This window comes from Aspergillus bombycis, assembly GCF_001792695.1.
Source record: "Aspergillus bombycis strain NRRL26010 chromosome Unknown contig00173, whole genome shotgun sequence".
Taxonomy (NCBI): Eukaryota; Fungi; Ascomycota; class Eurotiomycetes; order Eurotiales; family Aspergillaceae; genus Aspergillus; species Aspergillus bombycis.
In genome coordinates this window covers 13290-39553 of record NW_019170175.1, presented here as the reverse complement: position 1 = coordinate 39553, position 26264 = coordinate 13290, and the positions used below count along the sequence as shown (strand labels likewise).

The 26264-nt window shown below is 49.2% G+C and overlaps 8 protein-coding genes across 8 annotated transcripts; 2 read left to right on the top strand and 6 right to left on the bottom strand.

Moving 5' to 3' along the window:
• Positions 1 to 1823: 1823 nt before the first annotated feature.
• Positions 1824 to 3664, top strand: ABOM_011445 (uncharacterized protein; the record flags this gene model as incomplete). The annotated part of the gene is made up of 2 exons (XM_022538573.1): positions 1824 to 2882; positions 2954 to 3664. 2 exons carry the CDS (start codon positions 1824 to 1826, stop codon positions 3662 to 3664), a joined length of 1770 nt encoding a protein of 589 aa, XP_022383567.1.
• Positions 3665 to 4917: 1253 nt separating this feature from the next.
• On the bottom strand, positions 4918 to 6822 carry ABOM_011444 (putative sugar transporter; the record flags this gene model as incomplete). The annotated part of the gene is made up of 4 exons (XM_022538572.1): positions 4918 to 5499; positions 5583 to 6263; positions 6353 to 6593; positions 6653 to 6822. 4 exons carry the CDS (start codon positions 6820 to 6822, stop codon positions 4918 to 4920), a joined length of 1674 nt encoding a protein of 557 aa, XP_022383574.1.
• A 1102-nt stretch (positions 6823 to 7924) lies between these two features.
• Positions 7925 to 8635, top strand: ABOM_011443 (uncharacterized protein; the record flags this gene model as incomplete). The annotated part of the gene is made up of 1 exon (XM_022538571.1): positions 7925 to 8635. One exon carries the CDS (start codon positions 7925 to 7927, stop codon positions 8633 to 8635), a length of 711 nt encoding a protein of 236 aa, XP_022383573.1.
• Positions 8636 to 9361: 726 nt separating this feature from the next.
• On the bottom strand, positions 9362 to 10359 carry ABOM_011442 (putative mannosylphosphate transferase (Mnn4); the record flags this gene model as incomplete). Its single annotated transcript, XM_022538570.1, has 3 exons — positions 9362 to 9446; positions 9495 to 9922; positions 9991 to 10359. The coding sequence occupies 3 exons, from the start codon at positions 10357 to 10359 to the stop codon at positions 9362 to 9364; spliced, it is 882 nt and encodes a 293-aa protein (XP_022383566.1).
• A 2792-nt stretch (positions 10360 to 13151) lies between these two features.
• hsp88 (Hsp70 chaperone Hsp88) lies at positions 13152 to 15654 on the bottom strand (the record flags this gene model as incomplete). The annotated part of the gene is made up of 5 exons (XM_022538569.1): positions 13152 to 13448; positions 13526 to 13837; positions 13893 to 15324; positions 15433 to 15463; positions 15576 to 15654. 5 exons carry the CDS (start codon positions 15652 to 15654, stop codon positions 13152 to 13154), a joined length of 2151 nt encoding a protein of 716 aa, XP_022383572.1.
• A 1011-nt stretch (positions 15655 to 16665) lies between these two features.
• chsD (chitin synthase D) lies at positions 16666 to 19275 on the bottom strand (the record flags this gene model as incomplete). The annotated part of the gene is made up of 4 exons (XM_022538568.1): positions 16666 to 16713; positions 16800 to 18936; positions 19002 to 19168; positions 19225 to 19275. The coding sequence occupies 4 exons, from the start codon at positions 19273 to 19275 to the stop codon at positions 16666 to 16668; spliced, it is 2403 nt and encodes an 800-aa protein (XP_022383571.1).
• A 791-nt stretch (positions 19276 to 20066) lies between these two features.
• Positions 20067 to 23244, bottom strand: ABOM_011439 (uncharacterized protein; the record flags this gene model as incomplete). Its single annotated transcript, XM_022538567.1, has 4 exons — positions 20067 to 21358; positions 21418 to 22230; positions 22284 to 22758; positions 22816 to 23244. 4 exons carry the CDS (start codon positions 23242 to 23244, stop codon positions 20067 to 20069), a joined length of 3009 nt encoding a protein of 1002 aa, XP_022383582.1.
• A 578-nt stretch (positions 23245 to 23822) lies between these two features.
• On the bottom strand, positions 23823 to 25366 carry ABOM_011438 (class I SAM-dependent methyltransferase; the record flags this gene model as incomplete). Its single annotated transcript, XM_022538566.1, has 10 exons — positions 23823 to 23853; positions 23906 to 24072; positions 24145 to 24397; positions 24463 to 24600; positions 24661 to 24698; positions 24759 to 24781; positions 24840 to 24981; positions 25043 to 25065; positions 25144 to 25229; positions 25284 to 25366. 10 exons carry the CDS (start codon positions 25364 to 25366, stop codon positions 23823 to 23825), a joined length of 984 nt encoding a protein of 327 aa, XP_022383581.1.
• Between the last annotated feature and the right edge of the window lie 898 nt (positions 25367 to 26264).

Below are 26264 nucleotides of genomic sequence, written 5' to 3'. Positions count from 1 at the left end.
GATGCTGTATGCCATGGTAGGTTGTAATTCTGAACCCAGTAGCATTCCATATCGAATTATTAATCTATTCCATGTAGGGCCTTTGGGACGAAAGCCCGGGTCGTTTGAATCCTCAGTGGCTCTTTGACAACTGGCCGCTACATCCAATCTCCGAGGCAATGAAATATTCATTCCTGCTGCGCCTTGCATTCTATATCCATCAGTGTCTGGTCATGGTTGTTGAGCCCATACGAAGTGACTTCACCTCGAAATTCCTCCATCATATTCTAACATGTGCGGTGGTTATTGCCTGTTGCAACAGCCGGGCTTACTCCTTATTGTACATCATTCTCCTGACCGCTGATCTTGCAGATTTTCTCCTAGCCGTAGGTGGAAACCAGACTGTCAGTACCACCAAGGATCATGTGCTAATAGGGTTGCTAGTTTGTTCAAATCCTAAAATGTCTGAAGTATGAGAAGAGCCTCCGGCTGTCCCTACTGGGCTTCATTTTTACCTGGATATTTACACGGCATGTGATGTTCTTATATTTCCACTGGGTGCTTCATCATGCTCTACCTCTGGAAGGAGGCTGTCAAGCCGTGATTACAGGGCGTATGATGCTCAATCCTGATGATCCAAAGTGGGAGCAAATCTCTCCCCAGACACAGCAAAACCGAAGCACGATATGCCTATCGCAGGGCGTCAAACTGTCCTTGTCTGGTATCTCAATTGTTTTGCAGTTGTTGTTCTTGATGTGGACTGTCGAATTTGTTCAAATCGCGGTGCACATGCATCGCAGATGTGTCTCGAAGTGTGAGGAGAAGGATACCTAAAGGAAAAGGCAGTAGGCGAGTACGAGCGGCGACACAATACGGATGTCATTTGACTCTCTCTGAAGAAGATCCCTGTTGAAAGATGTAATATTCTAGGTATTCAAAATTCCTCGCGTATGCGCAGCTTCAATCTTGCCATGGCGGAAATAATCTCGCATTCCTTTCTAACGGGAGGGGCCAAACCACGCTATCACTAGCAAGATCCTCGGCTTAATCTCCATTGCATTTACATTCCATTGTTGGGTCACTTGGTAATACTGGCCAGTAAAGGTCTGATCCACCCCCTCCCTTGATGCCATGTTGGAGTAAGGGCTCACTACATTCCGGATATGTTCGAGGACACTGCTAAATACTTGGGATAAAAAAAATAGAAAAGAAAAGAAAAAAAGAAAAACGAAAACCTCACAAGTACAGTAGATTGACAAAGGGTATAAATTTGAACATCCGAAATGCACTGATAACGTACGCCACTTCTGTTGCACAACACAACCAATGTATTCTGTAATAACCTTGCCTGTGTGTATAGAAGTATGGAAGGGTTGAAATCATTAGAGGTGTCACTCTGCAGATACTCTCGCTTCATATGGATTGTCTTTCTTGGGTTAGTCTTTTGAATGCAAAAAGCAATATCAGTAAATGACGATCATATCCAAGCTTCGAGGGCAGAGTATGATGTGTCGCATCTCCTAACATAGGGTTTCATTGTCACCCTTACATGTATATAAGTTACGTGTGAAAGTCAAACACGGCGTTACTTTTGCTCCTGCTCAAGGTATCGCCCCTGGTTCATGCTATATGAGCAGTATAAACCTTGCAGCTCCTCTCCGCAAGCGTGTGCGTAGCCATCTTCCGAATTTCTGTCTTTCTTTCCGTTTTTGAAAAAAAGGATTTTTGGTTTAGTTTCTTATTATATCTATAGCATTTGTGTATTCTAATTTCCCATTACGTATCTGGGGTTTCATACCTACCAAAATCTCCAACTTGATTACTTCGATGCCCAAACTAACAATATGCATCTCAATACTAATATCGATTCTCATTACGCAAAGCTCGCAGTCGGAAGTGCCACTCTTGGAGTTTTCCTCTTGATATTGCACCAACTATGTCGCCGGCTGCTTCTCCCTCAGCCGATTCCCAACATTCCATACAATGTCGCAGCTTCCCAAAAGCTGCTTGGTGATCTCCCCGAGCTCAAGGATGAAATGGATCGAACCAGCGATATGAGGTCGTGGCTTTTGCAGCAGACAATCAAATTACAATCTCCTCTCATCCAACTATTTCTCGATCCCTTTAGCAAACCAATTCTCATTCTCAGTGACCCGCGAGAGGCACTGGATATTCTCCTCTACCGCAGTCGAGACTTTGATCGCGCCCCTATGCTTTATGATATCTTCTCAGGCTTAGCCCCCACCCATCATATCGGTATGAAGACTGGACCGGAGTGGAGAAGGCATCGTGATTTGATCCAGCATTTGGTCACCCAGCCGTTTCTTCAGGACACAGCAGGGCCTGCAATCCATGCGTCTGCCTCCCGTCTTGTCAGGCTTTGGAGGGCCAAGGCTAGACTAGCAAATGGTGCGGCATTCGCAGCTAAAGGAGATTTTCAATACATGATTATCGATGCCTTGATAGAGATTTGTTTCGGGAAGGACTTCCCCAACAATGGAGTCTCGTCTCAAATCGAACTTCTCGAAGCAGACCACACACTAGCCCCCGATATCAAACCTCAAACACCGATCACCTTTCCCGAGGCAAATCCTCATGAATTCATCTGCGCCCATAAGAAGATTACTGAGGTCATTGAGTATTGCGGAGAGTCGGTATATCCCCGACAAATGTGGTGGGCGATGTCCAAGCTACCTCGTCTGGCCAATGCCCTCCGCATAAAACGCAGAGTAACCAGAGAGCGCTTAACAACGGCAGCCGCAACCATCGCGCAGAAGATGCCCTTGGCAGATAGTAATTCTGGGGCATGGTCATCCGCGGAGTTCATGGCTCACCACGAGAACAATCTTTCGCAGCAGGAATGTCGACAGCCAGAATACATTTCCCCTCCGATGGAAGATGAAGTATGTAGTATCCGCAATCTTTTTCGTTTCTTCTTCCAATCATATACTTATATCTAAGGGGTTGACTCTAGCTTTATGGATTTCTTTTCGCCGGGTCACACACCAATTTCATTACTCTAGCATGGGCGATAAAGACCGTCGCTGATAATCCCGTTTCACAAAGTCGACTGCGAGACTCACTACGTGCTGGCTTCCCCGAAGCCGTGCTGGAAAACCGTGCCCCTAGTCCCTCCGAGATGACCTCTAGACAAATACCATATCTAAATGCGACCGTGGAGGAAATCCTGCGTATTTCTCCCGCCGCCCTCTTAGTTGACCGGGTAGCGATTCGCGATACAGAACTTCTGGGCTACCATGTCCCAAAAGGAACATGCATCTGGACAATCCCAGCCGGAGCAGGATTCACCTCCCCGGCCCACCATATCAGCGAGGAGAAGCGCAATACTTCCTCACGTTCCAACGCCAAACCCAGCCGACGCTCTGAGTGGTCCGGGGATGATATTGCCCAGTTCATCCCCGAACGGTGGCTCCGACCGTCCGCTGAGAAGCACGGCGAGCTGGTATTTGATCCCAGCGTCGGGCCGATCCTTGCCTTTGGGGCTGGTCCCCGGGGTTGCTTCGGGCGACCCCTGGCCTATCTGCAGTTGCGGATGGCTATCGCCCTTTTCGTGTGGAATTTTGAGCTTCGGAAATGCCCGGACTCTTTGTCGAGCTATGATGCTGCCGATGGCCTTTTTCACAAGCCGAAGAGCTGCTATGTTTCTTTGCGAGCGCTATCGTAATGAATTCATAATGGCCATGTTATATATACACTTTTCGTAGTCCCTCAGACCCTAGTATATATACCTAGTGATAACGAATAGATAAACGCTTGTTTTAACTACTATCGGTCAAGAAAAGAGAAAGGGAAAAAAAGTAAATAGATGCTAGATAAATAGTCGACAAGTGCCACCTTTCTTTTATACTAATTAGACTCTCAACCTCAGACATTATATTCGCAGCGAAAGTCATATAAATGTCAAGTTAGGCCGACAAAGTGATGATCCATTCCAATTTACAAACCAAGCGTAAATTTAATTCCTTCCACATTCCTTTCCCTAAGTAGTAGTAGTAGTAGTAGGAGCCAGTCCCTCAAATTCTCTTCTATAGTATGTACTATGGTATACAACTAGTACCTTGGTACTCAAGTCAACCACTTCAAGAACCATCCATATACATTAGATGAGGCTAGTGCTATATACACCGGCTGGTGTGAAACCCCTTTTTCAGTCCTATAGTTTCGGGTGACTTGGAAATTCTTTGCCTCGGCGCAGTGGTACTCCCACATCAAGCTTAGAGGTGGTGCTCCGGAGCTGCTGATTCAATATGACCAAAATGCCAGCCTCTGTAAAAGGTTCCCGAGCGCCCCTGATGTCAGAGAGGCTAAAGAGAGCTAGGGAGATGTAGGTCTTGGCTCTTTATTTCTCCTGCTTGCTTTTGTACGGCCCACTCGTTTCCTTGATGGAGCGGGTTTCTTGTATGGTTTGAATCTAAAACTTTGTAATCACGATTGGGTGCTTGACAGTCAGAACACAGGTCCGCCTACCACCCCTCAGATCTCAGACCACCGGCGCCGATTCTCCGGTAGATATATAATCTTATTCTACTAGTATATGAAGGATGGGAGTTGATAGCTTGATGGTAAATTGATTGGTCGTATGAGATATGGGTCTTCACTACCGTGGCAACAGAATAGGGAGACCCGAGAAGGGTGACCCAGTGTCAATGGAAGCATGTCGAGACAATGGCGTGTAGATACTTATGGCATTGAGCTCTCACAGAGCGTGTACCACAATGCGACGACTCTGTAGAGCTCATCTGGTGGTTGTTTACATATAAAACCCAAGCCACTGCTATTGCCATATTCCCCGGTTGCTGCTAGCGTAAGCACCTAACATACCACAATCATCATCAAAACATACTTTAGAGACATCAAAGCCCACATAGCAATCCCCCAAAGCCGCGAATGAGAACCAAAGATGTTTAAGAACCAGGCTCAGTCAGGCAGGGTGTTAAGCCAATACTTCTTCAAAGTATCCACCCTCTCAACCTCCTTGACTCCGGCGCCCCTGACATCTTCAACTCTCCCAGTCTCGGCCTTTCCAGCATCCACAGAACCAGGATAAGCACGATCCCGGCGAGGTAACTGAGATTTTTGTCTTCCCCAAAAGGTTCGATTTTGAAAGACACCATCCACCTCTTCGAGTTTCAGCTCCTTCGTCTCCGGCACCATTAACCACACAAACGGGATCGCCAGGGTCAGGAAACTGGCAAAGAAGAAATACGTTCCGTATTTGATATTCCGAATCATATAAGGGACACTGCGGGCAATGACGAAGTTCAGAAGCCAGTGGGTAGCCGTACAGATGGCCACACAAAGACTCCGCCCGCGTAACGGGTAGATCTCCGAGCAGATGATCCATGGTACGCCAGCCCAACTGAAACAGAAGCCGACGGCATAAACAAAGATAAACACGGCGGCGGCATATGATCCGGCACTGATGTGTCCCTCAGCGGCAGCGTGGTTGGTGGTAGCGTGTAGCTTAACGAAAGGCCCAATAAACCATATGCAAAACGCCTTTGTCATTTCTCGTTAGAAACCAACGAAATATAGTCCACAAAATGTATCGTGGAGGACCGGTCAAGAGACAGCAGACTTACCATCAGAGCACTCCCCCAAATCAACATTCGCGTCCGCCCCAAGCGGTCGACAATCCAATACATGGCGATGCAAACAGCGACCAGTCGGACTATTCCATAGAGCCCCGTCGAAATCAGAGTGGTCTTACTACCAGTTAGACCGATCGATCGGAATATTCGAGGAGAGTAATGATTGATCGCGTTGGAGCCAGCCATTTGGAAGAAAACCATAATCATGAAACCCAGGAAGAGCCTGTCTCTGATACCAGGGTGCGTTAGCTCTTTGATCTCGACCCAGAGTCCCTTTCCGGGGTTATTCGCCCTTTCGTCCTCGATCTGGGCAATGATATCATTGAGTTCCGACTCCACAGATGGATGAGTTTCGGGGAGTCCCCGCAGGTACGACAGGGATTGCCTGGCGAACCTCTGTCCCCGAACCCTTGCAATCCATCTCGGAGATTCGGGAAGGAAAAGCAGACCAATAATCAGAAGCCCTCCGGGAACAAATTGGATGGCAAATGGCGTCAACCATTGGGAGGTCGACGGTGCCATAGTTTGATCGACAGCGTAGTTTATCCAGAATCCGATGCACATTCCCACCTGAACGCCAATCTCGAATATACCGACCAGACGCCCCCGAATTTGAGGTGGAGAGCACTCGGCCGTGTACAAGGGAACGAGCATACTTGCAGCACCGACAGCCTGCATTGCACAGTCAGTATAGCCGATTCATATGTGCTTCGTTTAGCTGTTGGCTGTCTTATTTCCAGGCCAAGCCTTGGACAACTTACGAGACCACAAACAAATCTTCCTACAAACATCACAGCCTCCCTTCCCAACGATGCAACCTGCATAGTTGTTCCGACGCAGAAGGTCAGGCCCGCCAACGCGAGAGCAAGCTTGCGTCCAAGACGATCACTCAGCGGGGCAGAGATGAGAGATCCGAAGAAGCAGCCCGCTTGTAAGAGCGATACAATATTGGCTGCAAAGGCATCCTCGACAGACTTGGAAGCGTGCTCCAACCCGAAGTCCCTGTAGATTGTTAGGATCACCAGCATCCATGTAGTGATGTCTGCCTGGGGCCTATTGACTTCTTAAAGGAGTGTAACTCAATCAATGTGCCGATAAAGGCCATGTCATATCCGAATAGGAACGCCCCCATTGAGGTGACGATAGCCAGGAAATACACTCGTATAGTAAACACATTCCCAGCATCTCCGGCACTAGAGCCACCAGGCCGTCTTTCGAGCAAATTGCGCATGGTCAGAGTTGGCACTTGATTCAGTTGTAGTAGTCGTTCTCAACCCATCATAAGGAGGAAGTGATTAAGTAAGAGAGGCAAGGAGGGGCTGCTTCTCTAAGTGCAAAACGAATGACATACTCCGCTAGGAACGTTATTGGCTGTCTGGGTGTGACGTTGAAGGTAATCACACGGGAAGTTACTACTACCTAGTAGTATCTCCCGCGGGTCAGATCTTCCCGCGGGGCAAGCACTTGCGTGGATACAATGTATAGAATCTTTTCAGGAGGTATCGCCGTGCGACATTATTGTCTAGAGGGATGGACCGTAAAGCATATGCCAATTTACGGCACAATATAATACCATAAAAAAAGCTGTCCCACTCACAACAGTAGATACCTCCTTGCCCTTATCATTTCAAAACGCCAGATACATCAGTCCTTTATTAGCAGTAAACTGGCCACAAAGGTTGAACTGAAATAGCCCCCCGTGCTAGGTGGTAGGAACTGAACCCGATTCGATGCCGGGGATTTTCAAGCACGTCGTCTCACGCGCCTCGAATTCAGGCCGAACGGGTATCCCGGCAGTCTGGATGAGGGCGGGTACTTCAAAAGGACTGTTCATTTAAGAGCATGACCTGCCTTTGTCCAAAGACCTTTGGGTGCCAATTCTCCTCTCTGCTCTGGGTTCGGCGGAAGCGACAAGAGACAGCTCAACGGAGCCGGGGGCGCGACAGCAACCACTTCTAAGGTGGCGGTAATTCGCAAGTCTAAAATACCCGGGATAGACGTCGACTATACCTTTGTTCAGGTTGCCCCGGATCAGGCCCAGGTTGACATGACAGGGAATTGTGGCAACATGGCGTCCGGGGTAGGGCCGTTTGCTTTGGATGAAGAGCTCGTGAGACCAGCCTTACAGGAACAAAGAACGGTCATATTGCCTTCCACACCATTTTGTTCACATTCTGATACCATTGTTACCCTATCAGAGAGACATCAGAGTGTTTTACACCAACACACAGCAAATCCAGGTAGAAACCGTCCACGTTATCCCGAACGGCAAGTTTTGCGAAGACGACGACTACAGCATAGCAGAGATTCGAGGCACAGCGAGTCCGGTCTAAATGACTTTCATCAAGCCAGGTAGTAGCATGACGAGAAGGCTGTTTCCCAGCGGAGTCGAGCAGGAAATGCTCACCGTGGGCTCGGCGCACACTCCGACACCGTTTATCGTTCGAGTCAGTCTAGTGGATGCTGTGAGCCCCTTCGTATTGATTGACTCGAGTACCATGCCCGCCGCTTATATTTACTCAGGGCGTACATCCATCCTCTCACTCGGAATCATCGAGGAGATCCGCGTTGCCGGGGCCTTGCGGTTTGGTCTCGCTCGAGACACTGCTACGGCGGGGGGGGTTAGAGGTACCCCTAAAATCGCCCTTCTATATCCAGCTAGACATGAGATAGATGTAGAAGGCCACGTTGATGAGGCTGGTATTGAAATACTACCTTTCAGCCTGGGTCAACTTCATCCCAGCCTTCAGTTACCGGGAGCCATCTGTCTCGGCACCGCGCTCAGCATACCGGGAACGGTGGCATGGGATCTTCGGCGCCAAAAAGCCGCACATACCAACCATAATTTCTCTCTAGCACAGCAAGCCATCATGATTGATCCAACAATGAGCACAGTCAAGTGGCTGCTCAAACATCCCAGCGGACTGATGGACGTGGAGGCAAGTTTGGAAACGCACGAGAACGGGGAGAGATTCGTGGAAGGCGTCAGCGTGTTCCGCACCGCACGACGACTATTTGAGGGAAAGGTGTTTTATCGCCTGTAACCACAGGTTGTGGGTATGGTAAGATGAATTTCAGATGAACTTCTTGCAAGAAAACTGTATCGAGCGCTGTCAGGTGAAGATAAGCCATGAAGCTGTCTGTTCACGTGGAGATAACTCTGCTGACGGCCTCAGGCCGGGGCATTCCCCCCTGGACGATCGACAACAGCGATCAACCAAACTTAATTGCCGATCATCATGTCCGAATACCCCATCAGTTTCCTTTTGTCCCCTCACAAGGTCACTGTGGGCACTGCTCATCGTCATCAAATGATCGTTAGCATGGAAAAAGCTTTGCTTGATTTTCTCCGGGGTATTCAACTTAGTTTCATTTATTCTATTCACTTTTTATTTTTTACTTTTCTCTCTTTTTTTTTTTTCTTCTTGTTTTGGTTTTACCTTCTAACTTCGGTAACACCATTCGGTCCCGACTCCAAGGTTCTGCGTTACACAAGGCGCATTATCGGAAGTAAAGCTGATTCAGTAGCGAAAACGTCACTTAAATACTAGTATACAAGCCAAACCTACACCAACGTATGCAAAATAGGATCCAACGAACACAAAAAAGAGCCTCTCCGTACGCCGCCCAATGAAGATACCAGTTCCCCGAAACTCCGAAGCTAGATCAAAGATCACGGTGTATATATGTCGGGATATATGCGAGGGTATATGACCGCATTCAGTGTCCGGATGGATCATCCGGTCGACTTCGTGAATGGCGCATTCACGCTACTCGTACTGTTTATCGTCGTCGATGGCATCGGCCACTTGATCATCGGGGATCCATTCCTCCGATTCGGGGATCCACGTATGGCTGCATGCGATTAGCACGATCAGATGACGAGAAGGCCAGAAAACTCACTTATGAAAATGCGTGCTGGTCAAGGCCGTCTTCCCGTATTCCTCGATCAGAATCGCATCGTAATCAAAGGGTACTTTGGCCGCAACCCCTTCGAAGGTGGTCTTCCGCAGGGGATAGATATCCTCCGTCCGGTAGTGGTGCTCGTGTTTATCTATCCATAGGTTCGGCTTCTCCGGGTTCATTTTACTCAATCCGGTGATATCGATATAGAGCCCCGTTTGCATGTCTATCCATCGCGCATCGATGATATTCAATCCCATGCCATTCTCGCGTTGACGAGCCCAGGGGTTAATGTCGAGCAGATAGGTTCGCTGTTCGTCGGGATGTTTGGTCGAGTATTGGACGACCGTCTGGTTATAGCGGTCGGCAAGATGGCGCAAGGTGGTATCCGGTACTTGCGTATCCATATCCCAGTCCCAGGGCATGACCTAGAAAAATCAGGCAAGGGCATCCAGTTAGCGACTCGTCGCGAACGCACTCGAAGTAGGAAAAATACCTTGCCGTTCCACCACCATCCCAGCAACGTCCCATGTGCGATCCACGTCTCTAATCCATTTTCGTCGAAGAAATTTAAGTAGGCGCGCACCATATGGGTCATTGTCTGCGGACGTTCCTCGTCGGCCACGGGTTCGGTAAAGTAGCGGGAATCATAATGGCCGAGAATATCATCGTGGCCCGGTTCATGGAAATACTTGAACTCCTGGGATTTGTTTAAGCCGTACTTGTCCCACAGGGGGTCCGGGTCGTCGTGATTGACGACCTTGCCGTAATGCTGTTCTGCGCTGCTCGTCGACAAACCAGAGGACGCCTCGGTCCGCGCTGACCAGATCGCACCGGTGAGAGCCAATAGGCCCCCAAGGTGCATTTCGAGAACAGGTGTAATAAGGGAGGAAGGAGGGTGATCGGTGGGCGGATAACAAGGAGATCGATCACGCCTCGGTGCGCATAGTGACCGGGGGAGCTAACGATCACCCCGTCGAATGATAAGTTGAGTAAATATGTGTATATAGAACAACAGTAAGAAGGAAGTAGGCTGTGGACCACCAGTTATTGCGCACGAGGGATCCGGGGATGGAGCCAATATTATATTCCTAAACGAGTAGTATCCCTGTCAAGTACTGTCGATCAGGAACCGAAACAGGGAGCAACGATCCCAAGCTAAACCTTGGGGGGGAAACTCTAAGAGAACTGAAGAATGTAAAGAGAAGTGATGAAAAAAAGAAAGAAAAGAAAGAAAGAAAACAGTCAAAAATCTTTCCAGGAAGCAGAGCAAGAAATTCCCCCGTCCAAACCAGCGCATCGGAAGGGAAAGGAACCTTGGGTATCCTTACCCATCCGACTAATCCGTCGAAAAAGCCAAAATAAAATGACATAAAACTGGAAAAAAAAAAAAAATTAATACCGGGAACCAGTTCTCTGCAGCTTCAGTTCTTTAAAGCGGGGCGAAAGGTCATTGGATTCACCCAAAAGTCCCCACTGTGGCAGGAGAAATTCAGTGCCAGCGAGAAAAGACCCTGCTTTGGGGGGGCGACCCTGAAATGGTGGAAATTCCTGTGCATCACCCGTAAGGGATTTTTGGCCTCCCTTCCCACGGCACTGGGGAGTCACAATTCATAGGGATGGCATATGGATGAAGTAAGTACTGACATCTGTATTCCATAGTAGAAATGATACTAGTACTTCCTTAGTACTGGAAGTATCGGTCCGGGACTTCCCCAAGTGCCGCCACCACCTCGCGTGCCAATTTGCCCGCTTTGGGGATGCTCCACTACGAACCTCAATCAAGTGAAGGTACGGAGTAGCAGGACATACCGTAGTACACATGTCCCCCTAGAGAAAAGAAACTGGAGAAACAAAAAAAAATTGTGTCATCCCCTTACTCCATTCATATCCAGCACAATCAATCTCAATCATCCATTCGTCATCACGGACGACCATGGTGTTTCATCATGAGCCACTTGACAGTTGACACCGCTCAAACCCTCCAAACCCTCCAAACCCTCCCGTATTCGTAAGGGCCATGACCAGCCCTACGTATAATACAGTCGCTCCCTGTTCCGGTAACCAGTGGCTGATTTAGGGCGCCAGACTAGACGCTTTAGTCGAGCATATAATTATATACCATCCTACCACGATGGTCGACGCCATAGTACTAAACTCATCGGCGCTTGGATCCCCTGTCTGCATTTACACTACTATTCTTATGCACAAAAGCATCCGGATCCATCATTAAGTAATGCCGTATCTCATGCACCGGCCACTACTACTAGCACCGGCCTTCCGTTTTGGGTCCCATTGGGATGAGAGCCCAGGTAACCGGTGCTCAACACCCCTGAGATGCCCACGCACTCATTCATAGGGATTGAATTCGACGACAAGCAATAAATCCAGATTGTCAATCGCACCAAACGACGCATTTCCACGATCGTCGAATATCCCCATCATGACAATCCCCCTTTTTTGCCTCTCTTTCAACCTGCCAAGCAGCCCGGGTCCCACTTAAAGCCGTTGGTCTTCGCCTCCGACTCCTGGCCGATTTTGAATCCAGTGTCCTTGGCGAAGCGAACAACTGGAGGCGCCCCGGCGACCTGTCACGACTCGAATGAGTGCTGCCTAATGTCATTCCTCTTGGCGAAGGAATCCTATTTGCACCGTTCTTTGTGGTCATGAATACGTCGTCGCGTTTGGAAAGCTGGGAAGCATGATTGGTAAAAGTGATCGGTCACCTGATCACTCCATTCCCCAAAGGATCAAGATTTGATATCGATCTCAACCAACGGAGCTGATGTCGGTAGACTTTATAATAGTATTATATGAGTGAAGTTGCTTGATTTTATTGTATGTTGTTTATATAACGGGCGGATTGCCTATTCGCCTGTTGTAGACCTCCAGATAAATTCCACTGCCAAGGTCAATGAGTTTCCAGATATGGCGTTCCAACTTGTATATATATTACGGTACGCCTCTTCGGATGATTTCAACGCCAACATCCCTACGAATATTCTACCTAAGTAATCGATTCTGATAATTCCCTCCAAACCCGAATGTAGCCCTCCCATGCCACCGACGAGGCCAAGGATCCCTGTGATCTACGGGGCACCACCTAGGATGGGAATCATACATGACAGAGCCTGAAGGGATGGTAAGGCATTATTGTCCTTGGGTCTTTTGTGTATTGGCAATCATTTACTTTTGCTCAGCCAAAGTCTATCCACACATGTCATATCTATGTTCTGGTTCCGTCTCGCGTGCCTCGATGCGCCTTTCCATGGGTCCGGTCCCCAGCGGATGAAAGGGGATGTGCCGACAGTGGAGTCGAGATAACTCCCGGTGAGCAATCAGCGGTCGGGCACGACCTCACCTGCATCCTCGCAGAGAAACCAGGCGAAACAGAAACGCCATTGGCGACACACGAAAACCAAAGGAAATCTCGTTCTACATGAATTTTGCCAGGTCATGTCGACAATCGAAAAGAAGAAAGAAAGAAAAACGGGTGGGGCATCGTAATGATAAATAAAAAAAAGGCAACCGAGCGCACAACATCATTGAATTTGGTTCATAGGTATTGGCATCAGTCTGCATATGCGAGAGCTGTGTTCAATGATAATATAGAATATTAAGGATGAGGGAAGAGCCGATGCAACGGGAGCGAGGCGTTTACTGCTTGTCGCCCGCGGCGGGGGTTTCGTCCTGGGCAGGAGCATCCGTCATCACCGTTTCATTCCTCTCTTCAAAGTTCATAGCAGCGGCCGCGGCCTTCTTGGCCTGCTCCTCAGCCGCGCGCTTGGCCTCTTCCTCCGCGCGCTTCTTAGCGAGCTCTTCAGCCAGAGCTTGCTGGCGCTCGTCCTCAAGGGTCTCCTCGAATGGCTGCACCAGCTTCTTGATCTCCTGGAGCTTGCCAGCATAAACATCGAGAGTGGTGTCAGAACCGCCCTCATCATCGTACAGCCAGTTCTACAGAGTCAAAGTTAGTACGGGCACAGATTATGAGCAGATATGGCGACCTAGCCAGGAAAGGAGCATGAACATACCTCGAGCTCATCCAGCTTGTCATCGAAGGCCTGCTTCTTCGCCTCATCTTCCAGGAATCTGGCGTAGCGACCATACTTCCTGTCACGCATATCATAGATCGTGGTTTCAAGCTCGTTCTTCTTCTCGTCGGTCTCGGCGATGGTCTTATCATGCAGATACATGGCCTTCTCGCCCTCGATCCAGGCTTCCTTGACGGACGCCTCAATGGCAGGGGTGCCGGCGGAGATGGGCAGGTCGCCCTTGCGAACCTGCTTCTTGACCTTGCGGGTCTTCTTGGGCTGCTCGTCACCCTTGGCATCGGTGTCCATGGCCTAGTCACATGTTAGTATCAAAAGAAACGCGCATTGAAATGGGAATCCAACTTACATCACCATCCTCCTCGACGGGCTCCTCCACTTCCATGTCCTCGACGTAGTAGCCGGACTCGACGTTGAGGATACCGTGCAGGTTCAGGCGGGCCTTGAGCTTGCAAATCATGAAGTCATCGTTGGCATCGGCCTTGACGCCCTTGACGGAGAAACGGCCCACCCAGGGGTTGGTCTTTCCGGGAAGCGTTTCGGGGCTGGCGTAGCGAGCCTCGAGGTCGAAAGGCTGCTTGCGGTAGAAAGTGAGAATCTTGGTCGAGGGCATGACATTGCCGCGGCCGAAGACGGTCAAGCTAGTGTCCTCGTCGGGGATGTCTGCGGACTGCTCCCAGGTGAATTCGATGGGGTAGTTGACGATGTCGTGCACGGAAAAGTCACGGACACGGAAAACGGGGGAGAGGATGGCACAGGCGAAGGCGCAACCGCGAGCGATGGCCTCATCTTGGTTCAGGGTGAAGGAAAGGTTCTTGCCGAAGAACTTGGCAACGGCCTCCTTGATGGCAGGGACACGAGTGCAGCCACCAACCATCTCAATGCTGTCAATATCCTCGGCCTTGAGCTTGGCCTCGGCAAGGGCCTGCTCGATGGGAACAAGGACGCGCTCCAGGAGAGGCGCAACCATGGTCTCCAGCTCCTCACGCTTGACAATGGAGCGGACGTCGACGTCCTCCATGAGGGACTCGATGCTCATGGGGGCAGCAGGGTTCGCCGAAAGGACCTTCTTCATCTTCTCAGCAGCGGCGAGGGTACGAGCCCAAGCCTTGGCGTTCTTACGGACATCGATCTTGAACTTCTCCTTGAACTCCTCGGCGAAATGCTCAGTGAGGGCAAGATCGAAGTTACGGCCACCGAAGTGGCGGTCGCAGGCGGTGGCCTTGACGTTCAGTTCACCCTTGCGGAACTCAACAATCGAAGCGGTGTAGTCGCTGTGGCCGATGTCAACAAACATGACGCGGCGAGGCTTCTCCTCGGGACCGGGAAGATCGAGCTTGGTGATACCGTATCCGAGAGCGGTGGCGGTGGTGTCGTTGATCAGTCTGAGCACCTTAAGACCAGCAATCTCACCGGCGTCAAGCATGGCCCGGCGCTGAATATCGGTGAACCAGGCGGGAACGCTGATAGTGACATCGGAGACGGGGATTTGCAGTTCGTTGGCGGTGATATCTCTGATCTTGGTCAGGTACATGGCGACCAACTGGGTGGCCGAGAACTTCTGCTTCTGCTGACGGAAGTTGACCTCGACACCGGCCTGGCCGTTCACATCGCAGAGGGTAGCAGTGTTGAAGCTCTGCTCGATCTGAACATCGGGATCGCTGAATGAGCGGCCAATCAGGCGCTTGAGGTTTGCAACAGTGTTCTTCAGGTTAGAGGTCTCTCGTGTCTTCGCAGCCTCACCGAGATATCTGCACTTGTTGTCGAATGAGACGAGGGAGCTGAACATCACACACAGTCAGTATAGGATGGCTAAATGGAGAGACCCACGCCTTCAAGCTCGTTGTTGGCTAAGGCGGGGCGGATTATTCACAGAAGGGTGGACATACGGGGTAGATCTGTTGGAACTTCGTTGGTAATCTAAATTGAGTCGCATCGACGGTTAGTGTTTGAATTTCAAGATGGTTAAAGAAAAAGATGTTATTTAAAAAAAAAAATTTGGGCAGCGCTGGAGGCGGGGAAGGTATGATACGCACAATGTCGATACCCTTGTTACGGGCGACACCAATCTTGGTGCTCTGGGCACCGAAGTCGATTCCGACTACACTCATGGTGAAAGGGGATATAGATGTGATCGGGGAAGGTAGGGTGGGAGGGAAGAAAAAGTGATGGAGGAGAAGGAGGAGGTGTAATGGATAGGAAGTGGTATCACAAAAGATAGGATGAAAAGATTTGGGGGAATGAAGAAAGAGGGTCGGAGGGGGAGAATTTGCACGTTGAAAGCGCCACTATCGGGCGGTGATGCAAAGTGTGGCTCAGGTAAGAAAATCGAAAAAAAAGTTGAAAAAAAAAATCTAAAAAATCCAGACGTGGGCTTCTCTCGCTGGTCACTGAGATCCACTATCAACTTTGTACTGCGTAGTTCTATACGATCAGATCAAAACCGGATTTAAAGGAAGAAAAGACGAGGGAAGGACGAGGTGATATGAATCTATATATAGGACAAATCCGTTCCCTTCCAGGATTCCATTCCGAGTGATCTGGCTACACCTCCTCCGTTCCCCCAGCCGTACGGAGTATACACCTTCCCTTTGGGCTCCGATGGCGCTGACCTTTGGAACCTTCGAGCGCTTACCACTCGATTCTTCCCCCGCTGACCGCCTGTGGTGGGCGGGGGCAATATCCTTCACCGCCCTCCGCGGGGTTTGCTTCTTCCTTGTCTTCCGCTTGCTGGCTCTTATCGATAATCCACCCCTCAGAGATTTTACGGCCCTGGGGTACGCCATTGGGTGCCTGAGAGTCTTGGCCACCTCCGGGTTGGACTCACCGTCACGTAACAGTTACCTAATGCACCCCAAATGATTGGAGAATTAGGAGCCAATTTTTCCAAAAAAGGTACCGTTTGCTACTCATGTGCAGCGGTTACACATGTGCCCGATGATTAATGACCTGCCTTAATCTCTCAATAGTCACCGACTATCGGCAGAGAGGAGGACAAGGGAGAACCGGTGATATAATGATATCCATTGTAGGCCGGCATATCTAGAGTATCCATCGGGAAGGGAAAGAGACCCCAAGAAAACAAGTTAAGAATATATCAAAAGAAGAACCTCTCATCCTCTCTAATCAATAGACGTCGTAAACTCGTCCCACCCTCCAACCTCCCAACGCTATCCAACGTGAGAAAATGGCATGCTATGATAGTACTCATGGAAAATGGATACCGCCCAGCGACTCTTTCCTTGTGATGTCACACCATATACTCAGGGCTCCTTGACTGAGACGCTGGTCTCGGTGTCTTTTGTAGGCGCCGACCCTGAGAGGGTCGAAGACTGCGATGATTCCCCGTCATTACACCTAGCTCAGGTGATTGTTGAGCATATGCAGGCTGCAGCGCTCCTTGTGGCTGCCTGGATGGCATGCAGCGAATGGTGTCGTCTCTCTCGCAGGAGGTAAAGTCAGGGGCACCTCGAGATTGCTCCGATGCAACATGTGTCTCGGGACCTTCAGACTGTAGCCTCGCTGGTCCTTGTGTATAAAGATCGCCATCGTCGGGGCCTGTGGCGAACTGTTCAAGAATACGCGCGAGTTCTTGCGCTTGGAGAGCCATTGACCGCTTCGCCCGATCCTCTTCGTTCATCAAGCTCTCTATATCTAAGTGTAACGATATGGAGTTGTTGCTAGAGTCCGTGACCACAGAGTCGGAAGAGCAATTCGGATGCAAGCCGATCCGGGGAACATCCAGGGGTGAGGTCATCAGACTAGCGAGTGGTACCATCGCTTCGGCATGATTGACAGGGTAACTGCCGCAAGGTCCTGGTAACCCAGAAAGACGGCGATCGACCTGTTCCGAAGCTCGATTGGAACAACCTTTCTTCTCGGCCTTGGCTCTAAAAGTGTCAACCATGACATTGAGCTCATCGCCCTGCGCCCGAGCTTGCTCAACAGCCTCTTCAGGCGAGGTATGCTCATCGGCTTTCGCAGCGTCAGCTCGCGGCCCTCCCCAGGTTCGCTGTCCGGCAGTGAAAACCCCATACACCATATATAACCAATTGAAGAATGGGTTGAGAACGAACATCAGCGGATAGAGCCAGGCCTTGTATCGCTTCAATCGGATCCCGAAATAGAACATGAGCACATAATTCAGCCCCAGCGATATCGCGATGAATCCAACGGGGAGATCTGCAACCCGACTGGATGTTGTCATGAGAGCAATCACTTGGACAAAGAAGAGGAGCGCAGTTGTGCGGATAGTGTTTTGCATGAGGCGAACCAAACACAAAAAGGGGTACCGTCTCCATAGCCGGATGTCTGTCAACATGCATGCCTCGTTTGTAATGTAGCCAAGGAACCATCGGCGCCGTTGCTTCAAGAGAGTACGCAAAGTCTGGGCCGCCGCCGTTTTGCAGAACGCGCTGGTGCACATTTGGATCTGATACCGCTCCTTCGCCCCGATCATAAAGAGATGTGTGAGCCACCGATCTTCTCCTAAGTGACATTTGGCATAGTCAAATAGATCTTCGCATTGTTCTGCTTTGTCTGCAAAATAATACCTTGCCATCTTTCGAAAAGCGGAAAATCGCAGTATTGTCAGTGCGCCGGGCAGACAGGTCACAGCGCCGCACCCCGATTCCACGGAACGCTCGAAAAGCTGACCATGAATGTATTCCAGGTCTTGTAACACCGTGATAAGACTGTTCTTTTCTGTAGTTGATGTGATGATCCCGGTCATGGCTAACATGTTATGCTTGCTTCCCGGTTTCAGCTCCATATCATACATAAAATTCTGCAGACACAGTCGATCCAGGATGCAATCGGAATCAATAAATAACATGAAAAGATCGTCATGTTTCCTGTTGTACTCTTCATATACTTGACTAATCAACTTGAATGTTAACTTTTGGCAATATCGCTTGCCACCATGCTTGAAGCGAGACACGGTGATTCGGGCGCCCCTATACGTCACATCAATACTTTGCGGATAAGTATCCAGGGAAATCGGTATTCCAAGATGGTGGATCACTCGAAGGTAGGGCTCATCAATAATAACCCCGTCATACGATAAGAATACATGAATACAATTCGATGGATAGTCACTGTCGACAACCGAATTGATCGCTTTTATCAGGACTGCAGGGTTCTCCTTATACACCGGCATAACAATCACAGTCTTCGGCGCTGTCCGGTCGTCCAAGACTTCCTTTATCCTCTGAGTTCTTCCGATGGAAGTTGTGACCAGTCTATGAACGCAAAACAACCAGGGAATAGTGAGCAAGGCTGAGAATGTCCAAAATGCGAACCACTGGAGGAAGGACACGAGCTCAGGAGGGAAGTTCTGAGTGAGCTGAGACGGTAAAGGGAGGGTGACAACCATAATAGGGAGGAAAACCCCTCTGTACTGATCAGTATACTTTGGTCACCGATAGTTCCTCGCAGTGTTCTTGATGCCTCAACTTACCTCAATGAGGTGAATGTTATCATCATTGTCACAGAAAGGACCTTGATACTCCAATGCTCGGCTTTCTGGTACACCTTTACGAGGCAATATAAGAATGCAGCGAGAAAGAGAAACCACTCCACAAAGGCTGCCAGCATTAACGGGCCAATGACTGATACGCAAACTATCTGTATGTATATTAAATGTACTGTTCGCTTTTATAGTCGAAAACAGCCTGACTCACATCTCTCACAGTCCATGGCTTAGGCACGCCCGGATCAACACCCCCCGCCATGGCACAACGGCGTCCAAGGTAGACACGGTATCGTGGGCTCACTGTCGCTAGACTGCTGAATGCCAAAAGTGCTCAGTTGCTGCTTACGAAATCCCGTACCTGATTGAAACCGGAGCAAGCGCATGGGTGTATAATCGCATAGGGGTGCGTTTATTGTGTGGATCGTCGTCAATCGAACAACGACATGGCCTTTGTACGTAGCTTCTTGTTGTCAAAATCTTGGACTGCAATGGGACAGTTGGTAGTTCTCTCAGCCTCTTTTCTGGCCAATCCCGTTTGAAGTCGATTGAGACAGGCTTGCTCTTAAATTGATGGCATTCTTCGTCGCATACGTGAGACCTCTGGCGGGATATCGGGCAGGTTAGTGATACACTCTATTGGAATGATACATGTATCCACCGGAACAATACAGACTCCATGCATACCGACGACATGAGGCGAATGGAGAGGAACAATGGAAGAGGATGGCAATGGCTCAGAAGAGGAAGGCGCAGATCTTTGTGAAGTGAATGGTCATAGCACTTTGCGCCTGAGGCAGGAACACCTCATGACTATCCCCAGAACTTGTACATCACACTCATAAGAACCACATTAATTTACATTCGATTCAAGAGAGTACAACTATGTCCCATCGGGATTAGAGCCCCCATAGATCATTCGATACACCCGTACAAAATTAATGACGAACGCTAGGAAACTTCCGACTTGGCGGATTGTGAGGCTTATCGAGAAAAAGAACAATGAAACCGAAGCATATACTTTCAACCATCCAAGGCAGTACCACAATCTCATCAAGACAGATTGACACTAACACTAACAAAAGGTACAACCTTCGCCACCCCAATTAAGCCATTATCAACCGGATCGGGGCCCGACCCCTCCAGCTGGGGTAATGAACCAGCCGAGTAAAGCTCATCCAACATAGTCCGAAGGTAATTCCACATGGTCGACGGTACCTCTACAGTCAATTCATTCTTCCCGGAGACAAGATAGGCACTGAGGTCAAGCTTCGGCGCCTGGAAATCAAAGGCTGGGAGTCTGTGGCCATTCACGTAGACACGAGCTGCATTTGCGGTCTGCGGGAGGAATAGGTAGGCACCATCTGCTGTTTTGGTTGTTGGGGGCCAGGGTATGGTAGTGGTGTAGTAGCCAACCCCGGAGGCGTTGGCGATACTGGGGATTTCTTGCCAGGAGATGAGTGAGGTGAGCTCGTGGGTTGTGTTGTGCTTGACTGCGATTATTGATGCGTCGGATAGATTCCCTGGGCGCTCCCAGTGCTCGACAGTTAGATTCCAGTTGGTGAGCTGGTATGCTGGGGCTGGATCCTTGGTCGTTAGTTGGGATATGGTTTTCCCGTTGGATAGGCTCAGGGTCTGGTCGGCTGAACCGGATGAGACGTGCAGTTGGACCTTGTTTGTTTGGCCGCCGTAATTATAGCCAATCACTGAGGATGGTACCTGAGTAGCATATGATGAAGTGTTGCTGGACGTGCCGCTGAAGCCAATGATAGCCGTTTGATTTGCAGCCAGGCGAAGGGGCACCACAGTTCGGCCAGACTTTTGTTGATATTCAAGCACGGGGGTTCGGCTCCCAGTCCAAGGATCGAAGACATATGGTCGCTTTACCGTGGCAACACTTACACTACCAACGGTATCCACTGTATCGCCCAAGACGAAAAGATAGTCGACCCCACCAGCATCAGAGTGCCATGTAGAATACCATGTGCCATTAGTTTGCACCTGTACCCGCGGCACAACGCCTAGCGATTGTAGCTTTTTGGATGCCTGACCAGGAGATACAATGTGGACGTTTTGCACTTCTTTCAAGGAAGATATCTCCTTCACGAGACTGTCTGTATTTCCGTCCCCTGTGTAGAACGCATTTGGTAGCCCACCGGACAGGATGACAGGCAACCCGTTACGAGCGAAATTTTTGATATCTCTCACTGCATCGATTGTGAGGTTACTCGAACTGGGAATAATCATTGCACGGAATCCGGGACCATCAGGAGCAAGGGTGCTGTTTTCAACACGAGCCTGCGGCAAAGCAAAATTATCTGGCGAGAGATAGAGGTATGTGAAACCTACACAATGTCAGCATGAGAAGCTCATTACTCATTCAGTATCAAAATAGCTAACTTACCTTCCTCAATCAGATCGGTCTCGTTATAAATCGTCCCGAACTGTGCATCAGTAGCCGAGTCCTTGTTATAGATAACTACATCGACTTTAGGCTGTCCCTTCTGCTGTGTATACTGCAATCGGGCCACATAATTCAATGCCTCCGAGAAGCCGTGGTTCCAAGAAGGCTGCTTTTCGGAGTACAATTCGGAGAAAAGAAAGTGGAATGGTGTATTACCCGGCCACGTTGTACCGACATAGTTTCCCGAGAATGTCTGTCCGTGGAGGATGAACTGGTTGACGCCTCCAGCAACAGCCCGAGCAATCTCCCACAAAAGCGCTGTAACTGGATGCTGGTATGCCTTTTCGAGGGCTGCACCCATTTCATTGGAGATGACACGTTTGCCGGTGAGCGTTGCGGGTCCAACGAATTGGCGATATCCATCGATGCTGTCACTGAATGCCAGACTCTCGCATTCCGGCGCATTCACATCTGGAACATTTGCCAGTACATCGAGATTGAGGTTGTAGCCCACTTGGGAAGAGTATTGGAGATTCATGCCATTCACCCATTGTGTCAACCCCTGCAAGTATGCTCGGTACCCTTCCCCTAACGCAGACCGATAGTCGTTGACATACCCAATGCCCTGATCGGGAGTATCTAACAGACACTGGATAGTACCAGGGGCGGTCGATTGTATACCAATGTTGTTATTCTTGTAAACTATAAGTGGAAGATATTTTTTGATGTTGTAGCCATGCTTTTTCTGGAAGATGTTAGGAAGGTCCGGCGTCCAGGACACATTTGACTTGATCTCCATGCTATCCTCCCAGCCTGCGCACAGTTAGCCTTATCACTTCCTTGTGTTCTAGGCATAATTAACTTACCATAATTACCAACTGCAACGAGCATCTGTTTGACCTCATCATCAAGGATATACTCATCCCAGAATCGAGTAACAGTTTCCGCACCCCTCGCACTGAAATGGTCAACGGCGTATGATCCACCGTTAAAAATTGTCTCCGACATGTTAGAAGTACTCGGTACATTTTGATGTAACGTCCGGTGTTGGTAGAAGGCAAATAGCCTATACCCCTGGCCGCCTGTCTTAGGAAAACCCAAGTTCAGCTCTCCTGTGGACGTAACGTTCTGTGACCACTCCTGCAAGGTTGAATTCCTTAACACATACTGCACAGCGCTGGGCTGAACTTCACTGCCAGGAATCAAGCTATTTGTAGGATTCGAGATATTTCGACTCGATAACACTTGAGCTGAAACGAGTGCTACCAGCTCCCCGGTGCCCCAGCCAGGGAGCTGTCCACGAAATGAGCCATTCAGAGGAACGGCGACCGACGCGGTAGACTAAGTGTGCGCATGTCAGGACACATTATAACCATGCATTGTAACGCGAGTACCTACTAAGTCCCACTGGAGTCCTTCATCATCGAGACTCGCTGGTACGCCTTGTCCCTGATTCGGTCCCAAAGGGAAGTCCATCACCAACCCCGCATCTTTATGAGCCTGGAGGGCAGCTTTGAAGATATTGACGAATGCAGGCGTCCCAAATCCATAGGTTACCCAATCCGCTCCTGGTACAGTATTACCATAGTCAAAGTAGGGAAGAAACTCCACGCCTCCAGCACCATTGACACCGGCATCTTTGATATTCTTTTGCACAATAGCTGGATCTACACTGGCATCTGGGAGCCAATAACGAAAGCGAGGACGAACTCTAGCGGCGGGATTCTCGAATGTGCCATAGTCAATCTTCGCTCCTACTTGGTCGTCGGCCGCCAGCCCATACTGTGAGAGCAGCAGAGCTGCCAAACAAAGAAGGCGTGTTTGCATTGTTGAGGTCCTGAGCTACACCCCGATAGTGCGAAATGGGAGAGAACGACCCCCCTAAGTGAATATCTTTCATCATAGCTAAGCGTTTAGGTTATGAATAGCCCAGAATGGGTCGGCAAACGCAACACCGAGATGGTGATCGTCATACTCGGAAAACCCGAGCGTTGATCTACACTTCTTCTGCCTGGGGCCGGCCCAGTACAGCGTCATTCAGTCTCCAGCTTTTCTCCACATTCCGGACCTGAAGTGGGGTAAACGGATACCATTCTACGTAGTCAAGAGAGTGGCATTGTGGGGGAACCCGGAGTTCTGCAGCTTGCTAATTCTGAGCCGGACTATCTGACACCGAGGTTGTAAAGTTCTATTCCAGATACTTTTCGTATTATCCGTATGCAATAGGAGTTGCATCTAGAGTATTAGAAAGTGGCCAATATCAGTGGCATTCTTGCTCTGCAAAGACCTCACAACACTTGAAGCCAAGAAATCTTGACAAGAGGTACACCGGTGCAGCTCCGTTGGTTTGTTCATTCAGTCCATATATTTTCTTTTTCTCCGTTGTGGAGGCGGTGATGGCGAAATCATTCTGGTTTCTGTCCATACACCACATAACTAAGGCCAAGGTCAGACAAAGATTCACAAATTCACAAGTCGCTGTACTTACAAATTATGCTGCGCTTGTAGTCGAGGGTATCTAAGATCCTTCCTCACATTAGCCAGAAATTCCCGTAGCTCTTCCGGCTGCCAGCCTTTCATGGCGGTGAATATTCGTAGCGACATGCCATCCAGCCCGTCATTGAATTGGTGGTAATTAAGCGCGCCCACAGTTTTCTGTTACAAACAACTATCAGTGAAAAAGCTCCAAAAGTTGTTCGTTGTCAAAGGAGACATCGGAAGGCATACCAGTCTTTTGTCCTTTGGCCAGACACCCACCGGCACGGGCACTACCTTCTGTTGCACATTGACAAATCCGACATCCTTGAACCACTGTTGTAATTTAGGGCCAGGAGAAGGTTCCAGTCCAACAGAGCGTAGGCCTTCAATGCTTTCAGAACACCACTTATCTAACGGACAGCCGGTCTTGAATTCCCCGTTCGTCATGTAGAATTGCATTTCGAAGTCTTGGAATTCCACCCAGCCTCCTGGTTTATTGAACCTATCGCCGCGTCAGTGTCCGTATAGGCATGTAGACATGTAACCAAAGAAATGCGCATCTCGTACTTGAATACTTGGCGTAATAGGTTCGGCCAGTCCTTGATCGCTCCAGCAAAGTAGCGAGCGTGTATATAGTCGAATTCTGTGCGGTAAACCCAATCATTCTCTACATCATCCACTTCGAATCTCACATTAGGGGGAACCCTGTAAGCTATCCAGTCAGTTTAGATGTATCATAGTTATGTATGGCACAATCTCACATACAAGGTAGGCTGTATAGGGCTAAGATCGTTGCCCAAAATCTACGCACAATAAGCTCAGAGGTGCTCAATCCTAATCTAGGCTTACCAGGTCGATCGCACCTTTGCTGAAGGATATGTATCCCCTAAACGAGTTTAGTTTAGCACAGATCTATGAAAGGGATACCCAGAGAGCAAGTATACCCATGTCTATAGCCCAAATCCCGGTGCCAGTTCCTAAATCCAGAATCAGTTCGACATTAGGGCTAATCGGTGCAAGGTGGAGTTTGTTGTTGCAACTAAGAGTTAGAATATGGTGAAATAGATCGAGGCGGTCTTTCTCTTCCTGTTTGATCTACGTGAGTAGTTTCCTGCTTTGCTGCTACACAGTGTGAAGCACAACGTACATCATCGTTCGGGAGATAGTAATCTACCGACATCCCAGCAGTCTATGGTTAGATGATGCTAAGACTGAACCTAGTAAACGTTGGCTTCTTCGGCAACTCACCCTCATCTCTGTACGCGTGGTAGCGGCGGCCATGCTCAAATTTGTACGCGAAGACGCTCGAACTTAGGCTTGTTGTGAAACTCGAACTATTCCGCTCAATATTTAACATCAACTTGCCTAACTGTTGGCTTTGGACTCACCATTCCTCCTCATAAGATAGGTCTCCCACATCAAACGATACCTGTGGGTAACGTTGAAGAGCTGTACGGCTTACAACAGGCATCGAGTAGGTACTCACATCATCTGCCTCAACGTATTCATGAAATGGCGATTGCGGGGGGGGGGGGTGGAAGTAAGTTCTGTGGACTGTGGGTTGTCGTGGATAGCCATTATCGCAAAATATAGCCTAGCTTCACAGCAAGAATTTAGAAGAGACTAACAGAAGAAGCGAGCTTCATTCCCTAGTCATGGAAGGCGGATATGCTCTTTTATTGCCTGGTTCAATGCGTCCGTGGGAGACGGGGCGTGCCGTCACCGAAACGTACGTTGATCATGCACAAGGCTCAAAGAGTGCCCACAGCATCCCAGTCCCCCTAGTAGACTATAACAACATCGATAACAGGCAATACCAGACCTTTTACAATCAACTTGCTGAGGCTGTTGCTTGCGTAATATCCCGATAGCGCCCACTGTTGCCTCTGTACCTATTAGCAGAGCTTCAATTTTTGGAGGAAACCCCAGCTTAGTTGTTAGCAATCGATGCGTACTTTTGAACAAATCCCTGTAGAAATGGAGTATAGCGTAAGCGGTAAGGGTAAGGGCTTGCATCCTGATCTGTACACGCCGCCTAGTCACGTAACATCGTCGCTGTATCCTTTCAACCAGCCAAGAATTTCGAGCACCACTCTTAAACGCTGATTCATTGCTACACACAATGTTGTGTTCGCATAACAAATCCCGCTTCCTTGGGATGGATAACCTGGACGGCCAGTTACCATTTTCGCCCTGATGCACTCGACAAGAATCGTGTATCATAGTCAAGAGGTTGGTTTCCATCCTTTTCCCCCCTGCTCTGTCTAAGTGCACTGTGATATTCAAGCGGGCAGCAAAACTTTCCAATGCAGCGAAAAGAGAGCTCTCCATGTCATGGCGTAAATCATGCAATCAATGCAGAGCGTCGC